This window comes from Salvelinus fontinalis, chromosome 12, assembly GCF_029448725.1.
Source record: "Salvelinus fontinalis isolate EN_2023a chromosome 12, ASM2944872v1, whole genome shotgun sequence".
Taxonomy (NCBI): Eukaryota; Metazoa; Chordata; class Actinopteri; order Salmoniformes; family Salmonidae; genus Salvelinus; species Salvelinus fontinalis.
In genome coordinates this window covers 13,238,384-13,263,912 of record NC_074676.1, presented here as the reverse complement: position 1 = coordinate 13,263,912, position 25,529 = coordinate 13,238,384, and the positions used below count along the sequence as shown (strand labels likewise).

Genomic DNA, 25,529 nt, shown 5'->3' with positions numbered 1-25,529 from the left:
TCCTGGAGAGCGTTATTCTTCCAATAGTGAGATGAGGTGTGCTTTCATGTCACATGAACACAGACACAAGTGACAGGGACCGATAATTGATATACACTGAAAACATAAGGAACACCTTCCTAATATAGAGTTGCACCCCCTTTTGCCCTCAGAACAGCGTCAATTCGCCGGGGCATAGATTCTACAAGGTGTCGAAAGCGTTCCAGAGGGATGCTGGCCCATGTTGACTCCGATGCTTCCCACAGTTGTGTCAAGTTGGTTGGATGTCCTTTGGGTGGTGGACCATTCTTGATACACACAGGAAACTGTTGAGCATGAAAAACCCAGCGGCGTTGAAGTTCTTGACACAAACCGATGTGCCTGGCACCTACTACCTTACCCCGTTCAAAGGCAGTTTAATATTTTGTCTTGCCCATTCACCCTCTGAATGACACACATACACAGTCCATGTCTCAATTGTCTCAAGGCTGAAAAATCCTTCTTTAACCTGTCTTCTCTCCTTCATCTACACTGATTGAAGTGGATGTAACAAGTGACATCAATAAGGGATCATAGCTTTCACATGGATTCACCTGGTCAGTCTATCATGGAAAGAGCAGGTGTTCTTAATGTTTTGTACACTCAGTGTATCATCCTTCACACAAGAGGGCCAATGCAATGACGGCAACTCTTGATTGTCGTCGCTCTTGTCTTGGCCACACCGGTTACGTCCTCCTGCGTCCAGCTGTCATTGCACTGGATGAGCCTATTTCTGGAGAATGGCATCATAACTTGCCATTGGCACACAATTAACCAGCCGTGAATTAGCCAGCCCAGGTTTAGGTCCAGCCGTGAACAGGATGACCTCATCTGGTGGGTCAACACAGTGCATAGTCAGCACACCAATGTCACACTGCCCATAAACAATGTGTCAATTGATTTGTGTGGGAACGGACTGTACAGTGGGTGTTGACACATCTAACTCTGTCATCATGTTTGGAATACAAGTATAGTATACATTAGCCACATGTAAAATTTGACGGTCGTTCCGTTTGATTCGAATCACTTTTTGACCGCAGGGTTTTTAGATTAGAATGACACCTTCTATACATATTTGACCATCGTAGAAAGTGGTCAGAAAGTAACTTTTTGGACCTGAATGTCAAAGCACGCTAAAAGTTGACCCATTTTGCATACCCCCTAACATGACACGTCTTCATCACTGGAAAACGTAAACAGTTGAGTTTGAAATACTTTAAAAGCTTACAAACACGGTTGTTTCTTTTCTTTCTTTTCTTGTTTCATTTCTTGATTATAATTTTTTTAATTAATTGAAATTGTCATTTTTTTTATCCTTTAACTTCAATTATTTAAAAACACGTCAAATATTGTGATTGTGGGCCATGATGGATGGATAAACAAACAAGTCATTTTTAATCTAGCATAGTACAGTTTAAAGGGAAATGTCACAGTTTTTCAACTTCATATTCAGCTTCTATGTTTTGTAGCAAAAAAAGATAGTGGAAGATAAATGACATCATCTCTGTGCATCCTGTGCTTTTAACCAACTATGCGTAGGCATTGATTGGTTGATGATGTCATTGGAAACACCTTATCTTCTAACGGTTGCCCCAGCGTGAGTTGTTTCATGCACGTGATGTCAGAATGCACTCACTGTTCCAAAATGTGATTATTACGCAACAGGACAGTTAACACGCACTGCCTGCTAATTATCTATAGGCTGTGTTTCAATTTGTCAATTTCAAATTATTTTCGAATAAGTTTTATTTTCTAACAAAAAGTTTGAATTAAGGTGTGTTCCGCCTCCTCATTAATTCACATAGAAGTAGCCCATTTCAGTGTTGCGGACAATTTATGTTTGAGGCTTTACTAAGCCGGAAAAGAAGAGAAGAGCCAAAGCACCAATGTTTCGTCTTACACGAATTGGCCCATTTTCTGGCTGGTGCTTGCAATGCCTTCCTTGTTGTTTTCATTAAAAATAATAACTTTGAATATGTCTGCGTTCCTATCAAAGTAAGTGCCTTATTTTCTGTATATCGTGTTGTCGTTCTACTGTAGCATATAGTATGTATGTACAGTACCAGTCAAAAGTTAGGACACACCTACTCATTCAAGGGTTTTTCTTTATTTTACTATTTTCTGCACTTTAGAATAATAGTGAAGACATCCAAACTATGAAATAACACATATGGAATCATGTAGTAACCAAAAATGTTAAACAAACTATTAAATTAATCAAATGGCCAGCTGGACTATTTATATTGACCCTGTACCCCCACACATTGACTCGGTACCGGGATTACCCCCTGTATATAGCCTCGTTATTGTTATGTCATTTTCTTGTGTTACTTTTTTATTTTATTTGTTTTACCTTTGTTTATTTAGTAAATATTTCTTAACTCTATTTCTTGAACCGCATTGTTGGTTAAGGGCTTATAAGTAATCATTTCACGCTAAGGTCTATACCTGTTGTATTCGGCGCATGTGACAAATAAAATTTGATTTGATTGGCTCAAACGCATTAAGGAAAAAAATTCCACAAATTAACTTTTAACAAGGCACACCTGTTAATTGAAATGGATTCCAGGTGACTACCTCATGAAGCTGGTTGAGAGAATGCCAAGAGCGTGAAAAGCTGTCAACAAGGCAAAGTGTGGCTACTTTGAAGAATCCCACTATGACCTCTGACTAACCATCAAACAGGCAAAGTGTCAATACAGGACGAAGATGGAATCCTACAACACCGGCTCCGACGTTTGTCGGATGTGTCAGGGCTTGCAAACTATCACGGATTACAAAGGGAAAACCAGCCGTGAGCTGCCCAGAGCCTACCAGACCAGCTAAATACATTCTATGCTCACTTCGAGGCAAGCAACACTGAACCATGCATGAGAGCACCAGCTGTTCTGGATGACTGTGTGATCACGCTCTCCATAGCCGGTGTGAGTAAGAACTTTAAACAGCTTAACATTCACAAGGATTACCGGGATTACCAGGAAGTGTCCTCAGAGCATGCGTTGACCATCTGGCAAGTGTCTTCACTGACATTTTTAACCTTTCCCTGACCCAATCTGTAATACCAACATGTTTCAAGCAGATCATCATAGACCGAGTGCCCAAGAACGCTAAGGTAACCTGTCTAAATGACTATCGCCTCGTAGCACTCACATCTGAGCATGAAATGCTTTGAAAGGTTGATCATGGCTCACATTAGCACCATCATCCCAGACACCCTGGACCCACTCCATTTCGCATACCGCCCTAACAGATCAACAGATGCTATTGCACTCAACACTACCTTTTCCCACCTGGACAAGAGGAATACCTATGTGAGAATGCTGTTCATTGACTACAGCTCAGCGTTCATCACCTCCAAGCTCATCATTAAGCTAAGGACCCTGGGACTGAAAACTGAAACTGGATCCTGCAACTGGATCCTGGACTTCCTGATGGGACGCCTCCAGGTGGTGAGGGTAGGCAAGAACACATCTGCCCCTCAGGGGTGCGTTTAGTGGAGCGGGTCAAGAGTTTCAGGTTCCTTGGTGTCCACATCACCAACAAATTATCATGGTCCAAACACACCAAGACAGTCGTGAAGAGGGCACGACAACACCTTTCCCCCTCAGGAGACTGAAAAGATTTGGCATGGGTCCCCAGATCCTCAAAAAGTTAAACAGCTGCACCATCGGTTGCATCACCGCCTGGTATGGTAACTGCTCGGCATCTGACCGTAAGGCGCTACAGAGGGTAGTCCGTACAGCCCAGTACATCACTGGGGCCAAACTTCCTGCCATCCAGGACCTATATACTAGGCGGTGTCAGAGGAAAGCCCAAAAAATGTTCAGAGACTCCAGTCACCCATGTCATAGATTGTTTTCTCTGCTACCGCATGGCAAGCAGTACCAGAGCACCAAGTCTAGGACCAAAAGGCTCCTTAACAGCGTCTACCCCTAAGCAATAAGACTGCTGAACAACTAATCAAATGGCCACTGGATTACTTACATTGACACCCCCTCCATTTGTTTTTTACACTGCTGCTACTCGCTGTTTATTATCTATGCATAGTCTCTTCACCCCTACCTATATGTACAAATTACCTCGACTAACCTGTACCCCCGTACACTGACTCGGTACTGGTACCCCCTGTATATAGCCTCGTTATTGTTATTTTATTGTGTTACATTTTTTTATTATTATTTTTATAGTTTATTTGGTAAATATTTTCTTAACTCTATTTCTTGAACTGTGCTGTTGGTCAAGGGCTTGTAAGTAAGTATTTCACGATAAGGTCTGATGTAATTTGATTTGTACTCCCTGTTCACCCACGACTGCATGGCCACGCACGACTCCAACACCATCATCAAGTTTGCCCACGACACGATGGTGGTAGGCCTGGTCACAGACAACGATGAGACAGCCTACAGACAGGTCAGAGATCTGACAGTGTGCTGCTAAGACAACACCCTCTCCTTCAATGTCAGCAAGACAAAGGGGCTGATCGTGGACTACAGGAAACGGAGGGCCGAGCACGCCCTCATCATCGACGGGGCTGTAGTGGAGCGGGTCGAGAGCTTCAATTCCTCAATGTCCTCATCACTAAGGATCACGGTCTACACACACCAACACAGTCATAAAGAGGGCACGACAATGCCTCTTCCCCCTAAGGAGGCTGAAATGTTTTGGCATGGGCCCTCAGATCCTCAAAAAGTTCTACAGCTGTACCATTGAGAGTATCTTGACTGGCTGCATCACAGCTTGGTATGGCGACTGCTTGGCATCCGACTGCAAGGCTCTACAGAGGGTAGTGCGTAAGGCCCAGTACTTCACTAGGGCTGAGCTCCCTGCCATCCAGGACTTCTATACCAGGTGGCGATGTCAGAGGAAGGCCCTAAAATTGTCAAAGACTCCAGCCACTCAAGTGGCTATTCTCTCTGCAACCACACGGCAAGCAGTACCGATGTACCAAGTCTGGAACCAACAGGACCCTGAACAGCTTCTACCTCCAAGCTATAAGATTGCTAAATAGTTAGTTAAATATTTAACCAAATAGCTAGCCGGACTATCTACATTTGAACTTTTTTTATTAATCACAATTGCTGCTGCTACTGTTTATCTATCTGTTCATCTTGTTGCACAGTGAACATTTCATCAGCGCAAATGACTCACAAACATCTTCAAGAGCGTTTTGTGCTTTGTTAATCAATGTGTGCAGTCACTTGGAAACATTACATTTATAGTGTGTGGCAAATTGCTAGCTAATCAACAACACGAAACACCCATGACACTGTACTGTAGGTAAAATATAAAAAATATAAACACTTGTGCTTATGAGTGGCTGCTGCAAATAGGGGAGAACAATTCCTAACCAATCTATACAGTTATTTTCCCTTAAAACAGGGCTGAAATGATTAGCATGCCCTCCACAAACGTGACACAATGTGTATGCCTGAGAGATAGCCAACAGGATCACTAAGATACGGCTGTGTGAATAACCTCGGTGGGAGCTGCCACTACACATCACTGTATTCACCTGGCTGGGCTGGCAGGTCCCTGGGGTAGCAGTAGGGCCCCTACTACAACTCCATGCACAGAGCCCATACACAGATTGATGGCTAGGAAGCCATTTTGGGTCTGTGTGTTCAAAGGGAGGATGTAGGAACCCTGTCCAGCACCGTCTGTTCCCCATCTCTCCAGGAGCTGAGAACAAGATGGTCCATGTGGCCATGCCAGCTACAGCAAAGCCCACTACCAACCAGGACATACAGTACACCTAGTGCAGAAAATTATGACGAACTAGCTCGGAGCACCATTTCAGCACTGAAATGAATGGGGCAACACACTGACCTTTCCCTGTCCATTAGCACTACCTGGAAACACCATGATGGCGTTCGTCATCCCGCCCAGTAAGGATGAGTAGTAGCACTCCATTTGTGGAAAAAGAGTTGTATTACGAATCACACAGATTCAACGCTTGAATGAGATCACGCAGAGGAATAGCGGTGATGAGCTCAAATTAATGTACAAATCACAGTTCTTCAAGCCTCTATCTATATCCACCCGCATCCGTTCGGTTGTGAAATAAATGAGGAATACGAGTGTAAGGCGTTTGATAAGACATGAGGAAGGCCACAGAGACACGGTAAAGCTCAGTTCAAGAAAGGAGCGAAGATTGGGAATCTGCATTCAGAAACCATGTTAATATCCCTATAAGCTTCAGAGTCAGTTAGCTACAGATAGAGTCGATGTTGCCTTGATGCGGCTTCTCCATCTATGGTCAGGGAGAATGCCAGAGTTGTTTATGTGAACACCTCGTGCAATAATGGGAGAGCACTGGAACAACCTGTTTCGAAGGTGGATCTGGATTTCTCTCTGAGCCCAGCGTGATAGATGTATATACATACAATTCCAATGGGAGCACACAGTACTGTATATAACACAGGCTCAGTATGTGCCAAATAAAATTAGCCCACTAAAAAAATAACGATAATAACATGGCAGTGATTCATGTTCAATGGATGTCCCCCTCCCCCTCCCTCTGAGTGGGGACTTATTTAGTGCTTTGTGTCCTATTAGAGGCTGGCAAGGGACCAAGTTGTTGACGCTGTCGCCGTGGGCCCGCTCTCATTCAGACTGTGCACCTCTGGGTCCCCAAGCCCAAATGCAAGGTGACAACCTCTTGAAATGCACAGATTCAAAGGCAATTTGAGGCTCATATTTGAGTGCATCACTATTCGAGACCGAAATGCCAAGCTAAAAAGGATGTGACATGTCTGGGTTTTCTATGTTTGGTTTGGAGAGAGGAGAATATATTTAATAAGCAGGAGGAGGAGGAGGATGGTATCTGGGTATGAGGGAACGAGGACCATGGCGGGAAAGCAATTAAGCCCAATAGAATCAATTGTAAGATGATAGCCCTTAGATCCAGTCAATGGCGGATCCTCAGTCCATGGTGTCTAACCCCTGGATGCCCTGGCCAGCCAGTAAGACGGACAAGCCAGCTAAGATCATTTCCTGATAAATTCAATTGGAAAACATTATGGATTCCCAATATCTACCTGACACCAGCCTCACATGATGACCATTAAAGAGAAGCTCAAAATCCCCAATGGCGGCTACATCAAACACAGGACACTGAGTGTGTTAGGGTCTGCAGCCAAGGTGCATCACAGCCAGCCACCCCAAATAATTAATTAAATAGCAGAGAGGTAATCCGGTTGAAACCCAGTTATTCCTCAGCAGACCAAGTGGAAAGAAATAGTCCCAAACCTTCTCCCTCAGAGTTGAGGCTGAGCAAGTGCGACTTGGGGTATTGATTTCTCCTTAATTTGCCTTTGGGTGACAGAGGAAAATGCTGAGTAGGGCGAGGCGGGCAAGTTATTCTAACATTCTTCACTGCTTAGGTGCAGAATAGCATCGATCGGAATGCCTGGAGTGAGTATAGGCCTGAGATGGAGACAAGTTTACAACCCCCTCCTACAGTACAAGGACAAGCATGAGCATGATAACATTTTATTCTCAACACCTATTTGCATGAAGCTCCTTAGTAAATATTTTAGCACCATAAAACATACTGAGAGTCCCATTATTGGAGATATTAAAGGCTGGGGATTTTTGTAAAAGTGTTAAAAATAGAGCAGTATCTCTGACCGAATGAGGAACCTGGCTGTCTCTGAAAAGAAAGTGAACTTTATTGATGCAGTGTCAAGGTAACGCAACACATTTACAGTCATACGGTAGGCGACAAATTGAATATCTGCTATATTCAATAGCTAGCCCTTGACAAGGTACATACTTCACCTCCACTGTACCATGTTAAGTATTACTCCGCCGATGCTCTCTCAGTGAGTGGGTTTGTTGTTGTGTTGTCAAACCATGTTTGATTGACAGCTTTCACTTCTGTGCGTCACTCCACTCCAGGGGACTGGGACTTCCCACGCTTCTTTGCCTCAGTTTTTTTTAAGTCAGTCGTTTAAACATTTCTCAAAGTTACAAAGTAAAATGTTATGAATATTTTTTTTTATGTTGATGTTCTTCTTCTACTAAGGAGATTCTATTATATAGACAAACAGCACCAGAACATCACATCTCAGTTTTGTTGGTAGAATGCTTTGGCACAACAAAAGTTTGCCTTATATAATCATATAATACCACAAAAGAGAGGGCCTATTTGAAGTAGAGGCCTCAAAGTCTTTTACTGAGAAAAATACATTCTCCAGGGGGAATGACAAAATACAATGTGCGCCTAAACCTTTCCTACCGACTACAGCGGATTTGATACACAGCCTCAATCGCTCATGCTGTATCAACACAATGACAATCACTTTCAGACTCATTTCATTTCATGAGGAAAGCATTTCAATCATCCTCTATTGTGCAATGTGCAATCCATTATCCCTTGAAATGGAGACGCAATTAGGAATCAATTCAATTATCCTTTCGTGGTCAATCTGTTGGTTAAGTCGTTAACTATGTGTATGGATAGTTCTTAAAAGTGAAAAAGTGATATTGCCAGCACAAAAGACACCATCCACTGATCATTAAAGGCAGAACCCTTCTGTGACCAAGTGACACTATTGCTTGGGAAAACATCCCTCATCACCAGAGACACATGATTTGACATGACATGTTTAATAAGAGGTCCTGGTTATCTATGCAGAACTAATGATGGTCATATCTCTCTCCTTCCCTCCCTCTCCCTCCCTCTTCCAAGTATAGAAGAAAACAGGATCATGAGCCCTGAAGGCCTGAGGTGTCATCCGTCAGCCTTGATGAGCTGATCACTAACTAGACTCGCGATGACAAGGACTCCACTCCACACACACAGCACCAGAAAAAGTTTGGACACACCTACTCATTCAAGGGTTTTTCTTTATTTTTACTATTTTCTACATTGTAAAAGAATAGTGAAGACATCAAAACTATCAAATAACACATATGAAATGATGCAGTAACCAAAAAAGTGTTAAACAAATCAAAATATATTTAAGATTTAAGATTCTTCAAAGTAGTCACCCATGACAGCTTTGCACACTCTTGGAATTCTCTCAACCAGCTTCACCTGGAATGCTTTTCCAACAGTCTCGACGGAGTTCCCACATATGGTCAAATAGCCCTTACACAGCCTGGAGGTGTGTTGAGTCATTGTCCTGTTGAAAAACAAATGATAGTCCCACTAAGCACAAAGCAGAAGGGATGGCGTATCGGTGCAGAATGCTGTGGTAGCCATGCTGGTTGTGTGCCTTGAATTCTAAATAAATCACAGACAGAGTCACCATCAAAGCACCCCCACATCATCACACCACCTCCTCCATGCTTCACAGTGGAGATGTGGAGATCATCCGTTCACCTACTCTGCGTCTCACAAAGACACAGAGGTTGGAACCAAAAATCTCAAATCAGACCAAAGGACAGAATTCAACCAGGCTAATGTCCATTGCTCATGTTTCTTGGCCCAAGCAAGTCTCTTATTTTTATTGATGTCCTTTAGTAGTGGTTTCTTTGCAGCAATTCGACCATGAATATGTAACCATAATTTAACTAGCAAAACAAATTATTATTTACAATGACGGCCTACCCCAGATGATGCTTTGTCAATTGTGCTCTGCCCTATGGGACTCCCAATCACAGCCGGATGTGATACAGCTTGGATTCAAACCAAGGATTGTAGTGACATCTCTTGCACTGAGATGCCGTGCCTTAGACCGCTGCGCCACTCGGGAGCCTTGATTCATGCAGTCTCCTCTGAACAGTTGATGTTGAGATGTGTCTGTTACTTGAACTCTGTGAATCATTTATTTGGGCTGCAATCTGAGGTGCAGTTAACTCTAATGAACTTATCCTCTGCAGCAGAGGTAACTCTGGGTCTTCTTTTCCTGTAGCTGTCCTCATGAAGGCCAGTTCCATCATTGCGCTTGAAGGTTTTTGTGACTGTACTTGACTAAACTTTGAAAGTTCTTAACATTTTCCAGATTGACTGACCTTCATGTCATGTCGTTTCTCCTTGCTTTTTTCCGCTGTTCTTGCCATAATATGGACTTGATCTTTCATCAAATAGGGCTATCTTCTGTATACCACCCCTACCTTGTCACAACACAACTGATTGGCTCAAACGCATTAAGAAGTAAAGAAAATCCACAAACTAACTTTTAACAAGGCACACATGTTAATTGAAATGCACTCCAGGTGACTACCTCATGAAGCTGGTTGAGAGAATGCCAAGAGTGTGCAAAGCTGTTATCAAGGCAAAGGGTGGCTACTTTGAAGAATCTCAAATATAAAATATATTTTGATTTGTTCAACACATTTTTGGTTACTACATGATTCCATATGTGTTAATTCATAGTTTTTATGTATTTACTATTATTCAACAATGTAGAAAATAGTAAAAATAAAGAAAACCGCTGGAATGAGTAAGTGTATCCAAACTTTTGACTGGTCTGTACGTGTTTTGTAATCTAGCACTAAGGGGACCAATAGATATGACAGAGTCAGAGGGTATGTGGAGTAATACTGCACTGTGATCGCTACAGTAAGGATTGTAGCCAAGCCCTGGTCTTGTGTTCACAAAGTGTCTTTTAAATCATCCAGAAAAAAACACTTTGTGAATACAGGGCTTGGCCTTGGCCAGAGACCTTCCCCTGTGGATGGTTCTCCTAACTGGGAGGGACAGTGGTGTGGAATGTGGGAGGAATAAGAGAGCTTTGGTCTGGGGGATGCCAAGCAACTGTCACACAATGGCAGGTGCCCAAGATTTTACGGAGCTAGCTTAGCTACCTCTCTCATAACAGTTGTTATTTCATCTGGTCTCTCTATGTCTCTCCGTTCACCTGGCACACTCTAGTCAACAACACAATATTGACACAATAGCACCCCAGCCTCCCATCAAACCTTGTTAAAACCAAATAAAATGTCCTCCTGCCCTAGGATAATGCCTGTTTAGATTCATGCGCTACGCTACCATGTTTACTACGATAAACAAAAATAAACATGTCAGCATGATCATTAAAACCCCCTCTTTCACAGGGCATGGGGATGCTATTTTGGTCTTGCCCTGGGAACCCAGTAACAGGTTTTTATTGAACGGTGGCACCTAGTATGTTATGAGTCACAACTGAAACAGTGAGTCTCTACTCTAAACAGGCTGTCTCAATTTCCAATCAGCCAGCATGGGGGGTGGGGTGACTAAAATCTCTGGCTAACTACACCCACCACAAGCCACAGCATTATATGCGCCTATATCCTATTTGATCTGTTACACAAGCTAATGAGCTCTGCAGAGCTCTACAATGCGGTAGGGTGGCAATTGAAGGAGCAGGCCGGGTGGAGATGTGTAAATTAAAATGATCTCCCCAGACATTTAGCTACTGGACACAGGCAGGGAGCGGGGTTACAGTATATGGAGATATTGGAAGTGCAGGTTAGAGTAGGAATATTGAGCCAAGGCTGTGCCTTCTCCTGTGGGGATGCTAATTCAGGGCCGGCCCCAGGTATAGGCGACATAAGCTGTCGCTTAGGGCCCCTGGCCACTAGGGGGCCCCAACCCCAATTTAGTATTATTATTACATTTTTGTACTCAGTTGGGGTCTCAACTTACAGTTCGAAATTTGGTTGTGCATCAGCAGTTGTTAATGTCAGCCAATGACAGTCACTTATAAAACATTTTTTGATTGGTAAATTAGTCTAGCCAGCTGTCTAAACTTTACTGACCGGGCATGAAGGGCACGTGCCAAAGGGCCCTTACCAAATCTCTCTCAGGGCCCCCAAAATGCCCTGTGCTAATTACAACACTTAAAATGATCAAATGCATATCAACTACCTCAATACTTATTTTAAGTAAATGTAAATCAATGAAATACATTGTCCAATGCAGGAGAATCAGATATGCCATGTCCTTATTTGAGAGTAAACATTTACATGGCAGGATGATGTCCTCTTGTACTGTTCCGGATATTAATTGTCTACATTATATTGCCCTAAAGTACTGATTGATATAGCTTCACAATAATAGATCGTGTTATTTAAGCCACTCCTGAATCGGGGTGGCAGGTTTTTAGAGCGTTGGCCCAGTAACCGAAAGGTTGCTAGATTGAATCCCCGAGCTGACAAGGTAAAAATCTGTCGTTCTGCCCTTGAACAAGGCAGTTAACCCACTGATCCTAGGCTGTCATTGTAAATAAGAATTTGTTCTTAACTGACTTGCCTAGTTAAATAAAGGTTAAATATTTTTTATCAGTATGTATGTCAGTATTGGAAATCCATGTAAGAAGGCATCATGAAATATTGAAAGCTGGTTTCATGATTTCAAACAATTCACTGCACCTCAATTTCCGTTTGACCTCCACATCACCTAGTAAGGGATTAAGTTAACTTGTGATAGACTTCTGGTGAGAGAGGACATCTGAAAGTCTGTTACAATGTGAAGTCCCTTGGGGCCGAGGGGATTAGTGAACTTTTCAGCACTCTGTGAGGGGGAAGACAGCAGGCAAATTGCTTCGACACCTTGGCTCGAAACCTTGTGGCATGAAGGAATGGGACAGCATGAGTGAAATGATTGCCAAGGCAATGCTTTATAAAGCCACCGTTCAACTTGGAAAACACACACAAACACCTTGAAACTGTCATTAGGTTTCAAGCCCTTTTCTTCGGGCGGCGTGCTAACTACATTTAAAACAAAAATGTCAACTCAGGTGATTAAATCGATGGGGAAACTAATCTTTTGTTTCCTTCGACCAAATGGCGTATAAATCCTCCAGCAATCCCCTAAGCAAGCATAGGAATTCATGAATGCTAAACACAGTTGGTTATTCTACTCCCCTAACAAAGGATTTGCACCACTGCTTTGGCCCGTTATAAAGTAAGGATGCTGAGCGGCCATTTATTCTCCAAATATGAATATCAAATGAGGCTTTGCTTATGGTATGATAATGACACAGTGGTGGGATGGAGGCAGCTCTCTCTAACAAAGGAACTGTTGTTGGTGCACTATGTGTCAGTGTCGGGAAGGGAAGGAAATAGGGAGGACGTTTCAGGGAGGGAAAGGAACCGATTAATAGTGGAGGGAGGGCTGGGCAGAGCAGACCAGAGATTCTATCAGACATCACAGAGAGAGGACACAGAGCAGGGGCCTGCAAATAGGCTATGTGTGTCTGCAAGCTGACACACATAGGAAATCACAGCCAACCCAATCTTGCTCTCCGACTCATAGTGTGTCTCACCAACATGTCGTCCAGTCATCACTGTATTTTTGGGCATAGCCACTGTGATTCGGGGTGATTGGCGTGACCACTGGCTTTATTGGTGGTGTCCTCAGTCATCCGAAGGAGACTTGCTCTCAATCCTGACTACTACACCACCAGATACTCTGATACTCTAATCCGACCCAGACCCCCCAACCATGCTGCAGCTCAGACTAACACTAATCTCCATAAGAAAGAGAAGCCAGATGGTCAGGAACAACTGCTGGAGAGGCCTGGAGATGAGCGCATGGGACATGCCTGGAGTGCCTGCGCTATTTACCTTGTACTTCAAGTTACCGCTGTAAGCCCCGTGGAGGGAGTGGAGGGCTGGGGGTTGTGGGTTTCGAGGGAGGCCCGCTGTCTGCACCTGGCGTCAGGTTACGCCACCGGCCTGGCAGCCACCATGCAACTCCGCTCCGATCTGGGGTGTCAAAGCTGAGGCCCTGGGCAGGCAGCGTAAACTTGCGATTCATGGAGTGCCACAGGGAGAGCAGCAATGTCCCAGGGGTGTCAGGATACAGGGCTGCTTTCACCCTTTCCCCCAGTCCCCAAGCCCCTGTGTCTCTCCCTAAACTGGGTCCAGCCACAGGCTTCAGCCAGCCCAAGTGCTGCCGCTGGACACCCGGACCCGGTGGGGCTGCAGCAGACAGACAGACAGACAGGCAAACAGACAGACACCTCCTGCCTTCACAGAGAGATGGATACATGACCACCCAGGGAAACAGACAGACACCTCCTGCCTTCACAGAGAGATGGATACATGACCACCCAGGGAAACAGACAGACACCTCCTGCCTTCACAGAGAGATGGATACATGACCACCCAGGGAAACAGACAGACACCTCCTGCCTTCACAGAGAGATGGATACATGACCACCCAGGGAAACAGTGACTCCCCTGGGACAGTTATTAAACTGTCATTAAAGGGAGTCAAGGCGCCAAAACGACTATCAATTTGCTAGCAAGGGGCGTGATCATTAAGTGAACATTAGCAGTGTGAGGAGCTCAATTACTGCCCAGCGGGAGCCACAGCGCTAGTGAAAGCCCCCCGGCTGCTCCAGGCTTCCCCACTGATCAACACACGCACAGAGGAAAGTCACAATTCCCTCACACCATAGGGTGCCCACAACCCTCCTTACTCTCCCCAACCCTAGGAGAGTCAGTGACCATAAGGCAGGTCTATGGCATAGAGCTCAGTGCCATAGGCAAAGCCTCTTTCCCCACTCCTTCCCTCCCACTCCTCCCAGTGTGGAGCAAGAGCATCAGGTTATTAACATGGGGGTTTTTACCGCCAACACAAGGGGTTAAGTACAGGTTGAGCCACACAAAGCCCTCGGGGAGAGCAAGCGCCTCGGCTAAATCCCCCCTTAGCTGTCACGGATGGCAAAGCAGCACTGACACAATGACCTCAGCCGCCATCCAGTAGCCCGGCCTCTGATCCCTCCACATGCATCACGTACTGCACACACACCTTGCCTGATCTGAGCAGGCCTTGCCAATCAGGCACACACATATCCTTCTTGCACTGTGTGGGTGTTCTGCCTGAAAGGTACATTGGAATCTGTGCTGTGGGCTCTTGGTCTCGTCATGGTTCAGTAATAATGGGCAGCAGCCTGGTGCCTGAGCCTCAAATGTGCCCCAGATTGCAGGGTGCACGTAGTAGGCTAGTGATGATGTGATTGGAGAGGTATACCCTGTGGTGTTGTGATGTTATTACGCTTCACGCATGACTGGCTCCACACAAAAGGCTCCGGTCCATCAACTAAACCCCTGGTAATCCACTGGTTAAATATTTCAGGGGATGCCTACTTTCACAAACAAAATGACAGATGTAAACATAAGACCCACTGAAATCTGGGGGATTTGATGATGATGTGTGAAAGTGCTAGTCTTTTTTTTTTTTTTTTTTTTTTTTTAGATCTGTTACCCCAAAAATCCCAATGTGTAAAATAAAACCAACAAATCAGATTATTCCCATCCAACTCTCTTCCAGTGGCTCTCCAAAATGAATGAAAACATCCTCAATCGTTTTAAATCTTTCATAACCATTCCCCAGATATGTCATGATTCCATCAAAAACATGTAAGCAGCGCCCCCCCTGTCCTTTAACTAGACAGCTTAACACTCTAAATCCTCATCATGTGTGCAGTAAATCAGCATCCATCAGGAGCCATGTTGTAAAGCCATCTGAACGAGTGCCAGCCCCAGCACCCTAGCAGAGCACCCGCATGGAGACATGGTGGAGCAACCACTCCACACTTCTAACTATTTTTCAAATCTGATGTTAAACATGACTCTAAACTTAACCACACTGCTAACCGTATGCCTAACCCTAATCTTCAAATTAAAACCAAACAACAAATGTTTTTCATCAATTTTTACGATATAGCAAATTTTGACTTTGAGGCGTTGGAGTGACAACCCCCACTCCAACGCCTCAATAACAACCAGCGATAGTAACATGCAAATGAGCCCCATCATGCCATGATGAAGCAGACATAGTTATGAAACACACATGGTTGCACAAAGAGCTACAGTATCACCTTGAGAAGAAAAGGGTTTTCATAATGATCCTCATAAGCTTGAACACCAATCTTTATCTCACATACGCCTGAACAGAAATCTTTAAATGATCCGTATATCAGTTTACAAGTATTATGCAATATGACATTTTACCATCTTGCCTTACTCATATTACTGCAAACCTAATGACTACCCCTTTTACATTTGTATCCGCTGAGTAATTTCCAGAACCATGTGTCAGTGTCATTCCTGCTTGTTGGCCCAAATTCATCCTAATGCATCCTATAATTAGCACCCCTAAAAGAGAACAAACATGATGGAGACATGAGAAAGAGAAGAAGAAGATAGATAAATAATGTTTACTTACCCAGAAGATAAGGTTGAAGAGGAACATCGTGTACTTCAAACAGCAGAGACAGCCCCGTGCCATGTTGCACTTCTTGAATTCTAAAAGGAACACAAAGGATAGATCCAGGTAAAAGACCACGTATTTGCTGCCTTTGGGCGCCGTGTACTTGTTATTGCTGCTCTTGTCTCCGACGTTGACGCTGGCATCAGCCGCTGTCCCAGCCTGCCCCTGTGCGGCGGAGGCGCCACGTGGCCCCGTGGAGCCGTAGAACGCGCCGGCGGTGAAGCCGCGGCCACCGAACGGGCGGCCAGATGTAGAGGCGCGGGCAAAGTCGGAGTCGCGGCTATCCACGGACGGGCTGCGGTGAATGGCTGACTCCTCACTGCTGGACTTCTCCATGCTCTGGGGCTGACGCTGCTGCTGCTGAGGGGCTCGCTACTGTTACACACTCTACCATGTCTCAGAGATGAGAGGACAGAACTCTCCCCCTCTAACAGGCTCCTCTCTCCCTCTCTGCTCTGTACTGATTCTCTTCAAGGCTAGAAAATCGTAATGTTTCTTTATCAGAATCGTTCTATCTCCCCAACACAGGTAAGTGAGAGGAAGGAACGACACAGGTGTTATTCCCAGCTCTATGTGTCTTCTGCCCAATGCCCAGTGTCTGCTCTCATGCTCTTGAGTTAGCCATGCAGAGAAGCCCTAGTCCAGTGAGAACCATTATTACCCTGACAAGTGACAGCAGACTACGTCCTTGAGTCGGTAAGTTTCAATAGTGTCCCCTGGATCTCCTGTGCTCTCCACACTGCTGTGATGTTTGCCGTGAGAGCAGACCCCCTGTGACTCTTTCTCTCCTGCTGTCAGCTGCTCCACTTCTTCCACCTGGTTCACTTCTCCCTGCTGCTGACCTCAGGACTGCTTTCTGCCTGGAGCGGTGGGAACTTTTACCCCCCTACAAAAACACAATCCTCTATCTTTTTCCCCTCTCTCCGCTTCTCCTCCTCTTTTCCTGCACTCTCTCCGTGCTCTGTGCTTTGCGCTCTCCAACGTGCTGACAATACACTCTCTCCCACTCCTTCTCTCTCTCTGTGCTCTATGGTATCATTCTGCACTCAGTCCCCTGCTCTCTGCCTGTGCTCTCATTTGCAGCGCCGTGGCTGATGTGTGCTATTATCGGCAAGCCACATCTAACGGGCATTCCCAATCCTATCCCCCCTAAATTAGAGCACTGCCCTCATTCCCTCGCCTCTCTTTGCCTCTCCTCGGCCCCTCCCCACTGCTGAGGGAGCAACCAATGAGGCGGCTGCAGGCAGCCCGGGATCCTCCCCTCCTCTCCGACCATGTAATAAGCTGATCGTAACACTGCTTTGGCTATACAAGTTCAGCAATTTCATCTGTGCTGTCTGCGCGTCAGGGGGTCCAGGAGGCCATTCATTAATTTAAATATCATGAGGCCAGGGAAACGTGTGGGAGGAGGGTGAGCGGGGGGGGGCTAGGTTCATATTAATATCTGCATGGGGGGATGGGCTTCTCCTGTCAGTGTGGAACATATCACATGAAGATAGTGGAGTTGGCCAGTGCTCTCCGATGCAACCTCCAGTCCTTCGATTTCATTACGACACTTGCTATATTCACGCTCCTGTTTTATTTACGCTTATATTTATTATTCGCTTATGTTTACGCCTATATTTGTGATGAGCTGGCTATAATGACATCAAAACGCTATCATAATAAGGATGATTACTGCATGCAGACTTGAGGAGTACTGTATCTCTGAAGCCTTGTCACAACGTTGTCAGTTGCTCAATACCTGCTTGCTCACGTCCATGTAAGGAGCGCCGATAAATTGGCAGGGACTCAGCCTTTGGAATTAGCGCACCATTTCAAGCATGGAAATGGGAGAGTGGCTTAAAGATACTCAGAGCTATCCTATGGAATACCAGGGTCAAACACGGACCGTCTCAGTTGTTTCACACACATATTACACCTCCATAAAGCTCCATCCTTACATGTATCTAATCTGGTTAAAAATTCAATCCCCATATGACTCAATGTAAATGATCTGTGTAAATGTAAATGATCTCTCTCCCCCTGAGAGAGATGACGTTTCCTTTATAGTGTACATGCTGATTTGATGAGATGGGATGAAAGATTTGATACCTTTTGATACAGCACGTGTCTTTCCTTTACTTTGATACATCTTTTCTCACCTCAGAGAACTACTGGACAAAGAATAGCAATACCAGCACCTTAACACCCACTTACATAGCCCTTTCACAAGGTTGGGTTTGTGAAAACAGCCTAGTCTTAACTCCACACCTCTGCGCTGTGGTAATGATCCTCCTCTCTTTCGGGCAAAGGCGAGGTTGAGTGCTTGTGATGGCTGCAACTCTGAGACAGATGGACAGAGTTTCAGCTGAATGGTCTTAAGGTAAACCCAGTACTACCTTATATACACAGAGATACACTAATCCGTGTCTCTTGTGTTTATACTACGGGGTATACAAACCCTCACAAACTTCCACAGACACACCATTGAGAGCAACCTGTCGGGCTTTATCACTGCTTGGTACGGCAATTGCGCAACTGCAGGGCTTTTCAGACGGTCGTGCGGTCTGTCCAATGCATCACCAGAGGCACAATCAGCCACCCGAGCCACAGTCTGTTTACCACACTACCATCTAGAAGGCAGACAGTACAGGCGTATTAAAGCTGGAACCGAGAGACTGAAAAACAGCTTGTATCTCTAGGCCATCAGACTGTAAAATAGTCAATACTAGCCGCCTCCACCCAGTATCCTTCCCTGAATCTTAGTCTCTGTTACTAACCGGCTAACACCCAGTACTCTACCCTGCACCTTAGAGACTGCTGCGCTATGTACACAGTCATTGAACACTGATCACTTTAATAATGTTTACATACTGTTTTACCTACCCACTTCATATGCACAGTACCAGTCAAAAGTTTGGACACACCTACTCATTAATGGGTTTTTCTTTATTTTTACTATTTTCTACATTGTAGAATAATAGTGAAGACATCAAACCTATGAAATAACACATATGGAATCACGTAGTAACCAAAAAAGTGTTAAACAAATCAAAATATATTTTATATTTGAGATTCTTCAAAGTAGACACCCTTTGCCTTGATGACAGCTTTGCACACTCTTGGCATTCTCTCAACCAGCTTCATGAGGAATGCTTTCCCAACAGTCTGGAAGGAGTTCCCACATATGCTGAGCACTTGTTGGCTGCTTTTCCTTCACTCCGCGGTCCAACTCATCCCAAACAATCTCAATTGGGTTGAGGTCAGGTGATTGTGGAGTCCAGGTCATCTGATACTGTATTCTAGTGGCTCATCCTATATAACTACTGCTGTTCACATCTTTCATATTCATACAGTGTCTTCGGAAAGTATACAGACCCCTTGACTTTTTCCACAATTTTTAAGGTTACAGCCTTATTGTATAATTGATTAAATTGTTTATTTTCTTCATCAATCTACACACAATACCCCATAATGACAAAGCAAAAACAGTTTAAAAAAAACATTTTTACTAATATACAGTCAGAGGTTTACATACACCTTAGCCAAATACATTTAAACTCAGTTTTTCACAATTCCTGTCATTTAATGCTAGTAAAAATGCCCTGTCTTAGGTCAGTTAGGATCACATTATTTTAAAGAATGTGAAATGTCAAAATAATAGTACAGAGAATGATTTATTTCAGCTTTTATTTCTTTCATCACATTCCCAGTGGGTCAGAAGTTTACATACACTCAATTAGTATTTAGTAGCATTGCCTTTAAATTGTTTAACTGGGTCAAACGTTTCGGGTAGCCTTTCACAAGCTTCCCACAATAAGTTGGGGGAATTTTGGCACATTCCTCCTGACAGAGCTGGTGTAACAGAGTCAGGTTTGTAGGCCTCCTTGCTCACACACGCTTTTCAGTTCTGCCCACACATTTTCTATGGGATTGAGCTCAGGGCTTTGTGATGGTCACTCCAATACCTTGACTTTGTTGTCCTTAAGCCATTCTGCCACAACATTGGAAGTATGCTTGGGGTCATTGTCCATTTGGAAGACCCATTTGTGACCAAGCTTTAACTTCCTGACTGATGTCTTGAGATGTTGCTTCAATATGTCCACATAATTTTCCTACCTCATGATGCCATCTATTTTGTGAAGTGCACCAGTCCCTCCTGCAGAAAAGCACCCCCACAACATGACGCTGCCACTCCTGTGCTTCACGGTTGGGATGGTGTTCTTCGGGTTGCAAGCCTCCCTCTTTTTCCTTCAAACATTACATAATGTCCAAACAGTTCTATTTTTGTTTCATCAGACCAGAGGACATACTTGCGTACCATTGTTTGTACAGATGAACGTGGTACCTTCAGGCATTTGGAAATTGCTCCCAAGGATGAACCAGATATGTGGAGGTGTACCATTTTCTTTCTGAGGTCTTGGCTGATTTCTTTTGATTTTGCCATGACGTCAAGCAAAAAGGCACTGAGTTTGAAGGTAGGCATTGAAATACATCCACAGGTACACCTCCAATGGACTCAAATTATGTCAATTAGCTCATCAGAATCTTCTAAAGCCATGACATAATTGTCTGGAATTTTCCAAGCTGTTTAAAGGCACAGTCAACTTAGTGTATTTGAACTTCTGACCCACTGGAATTGTGATACAGTGAATTATAAGTGAAATAATCTGTCTGTAAACATTTGTTGGGAAAATTACTTGTGTCATTCACAAAGTAGATGTCCTAACCGACTTGCCCAAAACTATAGTTTGTTAACAAGAAATTTGTGGAGTGGTTGAAAAATGAGTTTTAATGACTCCAACCTAAGTGTATGTAAACTTCTGACTTCAACTGTATACAAAAAAACTGAAATATCACATTTACATAAGTATTCAGACCCTTAACTCAGTACTTTGTTGAAGCACCTTTAGTAGCGATTACAGAGTCTTCTTGGGTATGACGCTACAAGCTTGGCACACCTGTATTTGGGGAGTTTCTCCCATTCTTCTCTGCAGATCCTCTCAAGCTCTGTCAGGTTGGATGGGGGGCGTCACTGCACAGCTATGTTCAGGTCTCTCCAGAAATGTTCGATCGGGTTCATGTCCGGGCTCTGGCTGGGCCACTCAAGGTCATTCAGAGACTTTTCCTGAAGCCACTCCTGCGTTGTCTTGGCTTTGTGCTTAGGGTCATTGTCCTGTTGGAAGGTGAACATTCAACCCAGTCTGAGGTCCTGAGCGCTCTGGAGAAGTTTTTTTTATCACAGATCTCTCTATACTTTGCTCTGTTAATCTTTCCCTCGATCCTGACCAGTCTCCCAGTCCCTGCTGCTGACAAACATCCCCACAGCATGATGCTGCCACCACCATGCTTCACCGTAGGGATGGTGCCAGGTTTCCTCCATACGTGACGCTTGGCATTCAGGCCATCTTGGTTTCATCAGACCAGAGAATCTTGTTTCTCATGGGTCTTTAGGTGCCTTTTGGCAAACTGTCATGTGCCTTTTACTTAGGAGTGGCTAGCATCTGGCCACTCTACCATAAAGGCCTGATTGGTGGAGTGCTGCCCACTTTTTGGAAGCAAACCACTCGATTTCGTCCCTACATTATATCGGCATCGAACACTTCACCCTCCCTAGGAGAGGGGTTGACCTCGACAATTTATTGTTAAAACGAGAGGCAGCCTGGATCTTTAATTTAAAGACCCTCAATGTAGCCTTTGATCTGAAGCCATTCTTGTGATTTTGCTATTCATTGTAAATGTTTGTAGGCCTTTGTAGCCAAATTGTATCTATGATCATATGCTATCCATTTATGTTTTTTAGATGTTCTATTTATATCTGTAAATTAACCAATGATATCAATCCACAACCGACCATGATTACAGACACCTGTGTCTGTCCTTTGACACTGTATAAACTGGTGACCCACAGTGTTAGTCATTGTACCCTGATGAAGACAGCTTGTCTGTCGAAACGTTGGTTATTAGGTTATTCAATTATTGCATCTGAGCTCCTCGAGAGTGCGGCTCTCCTTTTCTTTTTCAATCAACGGAATTTACCACAGGTGGACGAAAATAAAGTTGTAGAAACATCTCAAGGATGATCAATGGAAAAAGGATGCACCTGAGCTCAATTTCGAGTCTCATAGAAAAGGGTCTGAATTAGAGGTCGACCGATTAATCGGAATGGCCGATTAATTATGGCCGATTTCAAGTTTTCATAACAATCGGAAATCGGTATTTTTGGACGCCGATTTTTCCCGATATATTTAATTAACTAGGCAAGTCAGTTAAGAACACATTCTTATTTTCAAATGGCGGCCTTTCAATGGTGGGTTAACTGCCTTGTTCAGGGGCAGAACAACAGATTTCTACCTTGTCAGCTCAGGGATTCAATCTTGCAACCTTACGGTTAACTAGTCCAACGCTCTAACCACATGCCTCACGAGGAGCCTGCCTGTTACGCGAATGCAGTAAGAAGCCAAGGTAAGTTGCTAGCTAGCATTAAACTTATCTTATAAAAAACAATCAATCAATCATAATCACTAGTTATAACTACACATGGTTGATGATTTACTAGTTTATCTAGCGTGTCCTGCGTTGCATATAATCGATGCGGTGCGCATTCGCGAAAAAGGACTGTCGTTGCTCCAATGTGTACCTAACCATAAACATCAATGCCTTTCTTAAAATCAATACACAGAAGTATATATTTTTAAACCTGCATATTTAGCTAAAAGAAATCCAGGTTAGCAGGCAATATTAACCAGGTGATCACTTCTCTTGCCTTCATTGCACGCAGAGTCAGGGTATATGCAACAGTTTGGGCCGCCTGGCTCATTGCGAACTAATTTGCCAGAATTTTACGTAATTATGACATAACATTGAAGGTTGTGCAATGTAACAGGAATATTTAGACTTATGGATGCCACCCGTTAGATAAAATACGGAACGGTTCCGTATTTCACTGAAAGAATAAACTTTTTGTTTTCGAGATGATAGTTTCCGGATTCAACCATATCAACCAAGATCTCAGCGATCACTGCCTCATTGCCTGCATCCGTAATGGGTCAGCGGTCAGCGGTCAAACGACCTCCACTCATCACTGTCAAACGCTCCCTGAAACACTTCAGCGAGCAGGCCTTCCTAATCGACCTGGCCGGGGTATCCTGGAAGGATATTGATCTCATCCCGTCAGTAGAGGATGCCTGGTCATTTTTTTAAAATGCCTTCCTCACCATCTTGAATAAGCATGCCCCATTCAAGAAATTTAGAACCAGGAACAGATATAGCCCTTGGTTCTCTCCTGACCTGACTGCCCTTAACCAACAGAAAAACATCCTATGGCGTTCTGCATTAGCATCGAACAGCCCCCGTGATATGCAACTTTTCAGGGAAGCCAGAAACCAATATACACAGGCAGTTAGAACAGCCAAGGCTAGCTTTTTCAAGCAGAAATTTGCTTCCTGCAACACAAATTCAAAAAAGTTCTGGGACACCGTAAAGTCCATGGAGAATAAGAACACCTCCTCCCAGCTTCCAACCGCTCTGAAGATAGGAAACACTGTCACCACCGACAAATCCACTATAATTGAGAATTTCAATAAGCATTTTTCTACGGCTGGCCATGCTTTCCACCTGGCTACCCCTACCCCGGACAACAGCACTGCCCTCCCCTCTGCTACTCGCCCAAGCCTTCCCCATTTCTCTTTCTCCCAAATACAGTCAGCTGATGTTCTTAATGAGCTGCAAAATCTGGACCCTTACAAATCAGCCGGGCTAGATAATCTGGAACCTTTCTTTCTAAAACTATCTGCTGAAATTGTTGCCACCCCTATTACTAGCCTCTTCAACCTCTCTTTCGTGTCGTCTGAGATCCCCAAAGATTGGAAAGCAGCTGCGGTTATCCCCCTCTTCAAAGGGGGGGACACCCTTGACCCTAACTGCTACAGACCTATATCTATCCTACCCTGCCTTTCTAAGGTCTTCGAAAGCCAAGTCAACAAACAGATTACCGACCATTTCGAATCACACCACACCTTCTCCGCTATGCAATCTGGTTTCAGAGCTGGTCATGGGTGCACCTCAGCCACGCTCAAGGTCATAAACGATATCGTAACCGCCATCGATAGGAAACAATACTGTGTAGCCGTATTCATTGACCTGGCCAAGGCTTTTGACTCTGTCAATCACCACATCCTCATTGGCAGACTCGACAGCCTTGGTTTCTCTAATGATTGCCTCGCCTGGTTCACCAACTACTTCTCTGATAGAGTTCAGTGTGTCAAATCGGAGGGTCTGTTGTCCGGGCTTCTGGCAGTCTCTATGGGGGTGCCACAGGGTTCAATTCTTGGACCGACTCTCTTCTCTGTTTACATCAATGATGTCGCTCTTGCTGCTGGTGATTCTCTGATCCACCTCTACGCAGACGACACTATTCTGTATACTTCTGGCCCTTCTTCTGACACTGTGTTAACAACCCTCCAGGCGAGCTTCAATGCCATACAACTCTCCTTCCGTGGCCTCCAACTGCTCTTAAATACAAGTAAAACCAAATGCATGCTCTTCAACCGATCGCTGCCTGCTCCTGCCCGCCTGTCCAACATCACTACTTTGGACGGCTCTGACTTAGAATATGTGGACAACTACAAATACCTAGGTGTCTGGTTAGACTGTAAACTCTCCTTCCAGACCCACATCAAACATCGCCAATCCAAAGTCAAATCTAGAATTGGCTTCCTATTCCGCAACAAAGCATCCTTTACTCATGCTGCCAAACATACCCTTGTAAAACTGACCATCCTACCAATCCTCGACTTCGGTGATGTCATTTACAAAATAGCCTCCAAAACCCTACTCAATAAATTGGATGCAGTCTATCACAGTGCCATCCGTTTTGTCACCAAAGCCCCATATACTACCCACCACTGCGACCTGTACACTCTCGTTGGCTGGCCCTCGCTTCATACTCGTCGCCAAACCCACTGGTTCCAGGTCATCTACAAGACCCTGCTAGGTAAAGTCCCCCCTTATCTCAGCTCGCTGGTCACCATAGCAGCACCTACCTGTAGCACGCGCTCCAGCAGGTATATCTCTCTAGTCACCCCCAAAACCAATTCTTCCTTTGGACGCCTCTCCTTCCAGTTCTCTGCTGCCAATGACTGGAACGAACCACAAAAATCTCTGAAACTGGAAACACCTATCTCCCTCACTAGCTTTAAGCACCAGCTGTCAGAGCAGCTCATAGATTACTGCACCTGTACATAACCCATCTACAATTTAGCCCAAACAACTACCTCTTTACCTACTGTATTTATTTATTAATTTATTTTGCTCCTTTGCACCCCATTATTTCTGTCTCTACTTTGCACTTTCTTCCAATGCAAACCAACCATTC

The 25,529-nt window shown here is 44.4% G+C and overlaps 1 protein-coding gene across 5 annotated transcripts in view; it reads right to left on the bottom strand.

The window, feature by feature from the left end:
• The window catches only part of LOC129866828 (tetraspanin-9-like), a 298,952-nt gene that overhangs the window by 95,380 nt on the left and 178,043 nt on the right, over window positions 1–25,529 (bottom strand). For 4 of the 5 annotated variants that reach the window (XM_055939761.1, XM_055939763.1, XM_055939762.1 and 1 more), the window contains one exon: window positions 16,127–16,206. In XM_055939761.1, coding sequence (XP_055795736.1) covers window positions 16,127–16,189 — 63 coding nt within the window. In that variant the 5' untranslated portion in view covers window positions 16,190–16,206. Of the gene's footprint in view, window positions 1–16,126; window positions 17,342–25,529 lie in introns of those variants that run through there. The other variant, XM_055939760.1, reaches the window with a different exon arrangement.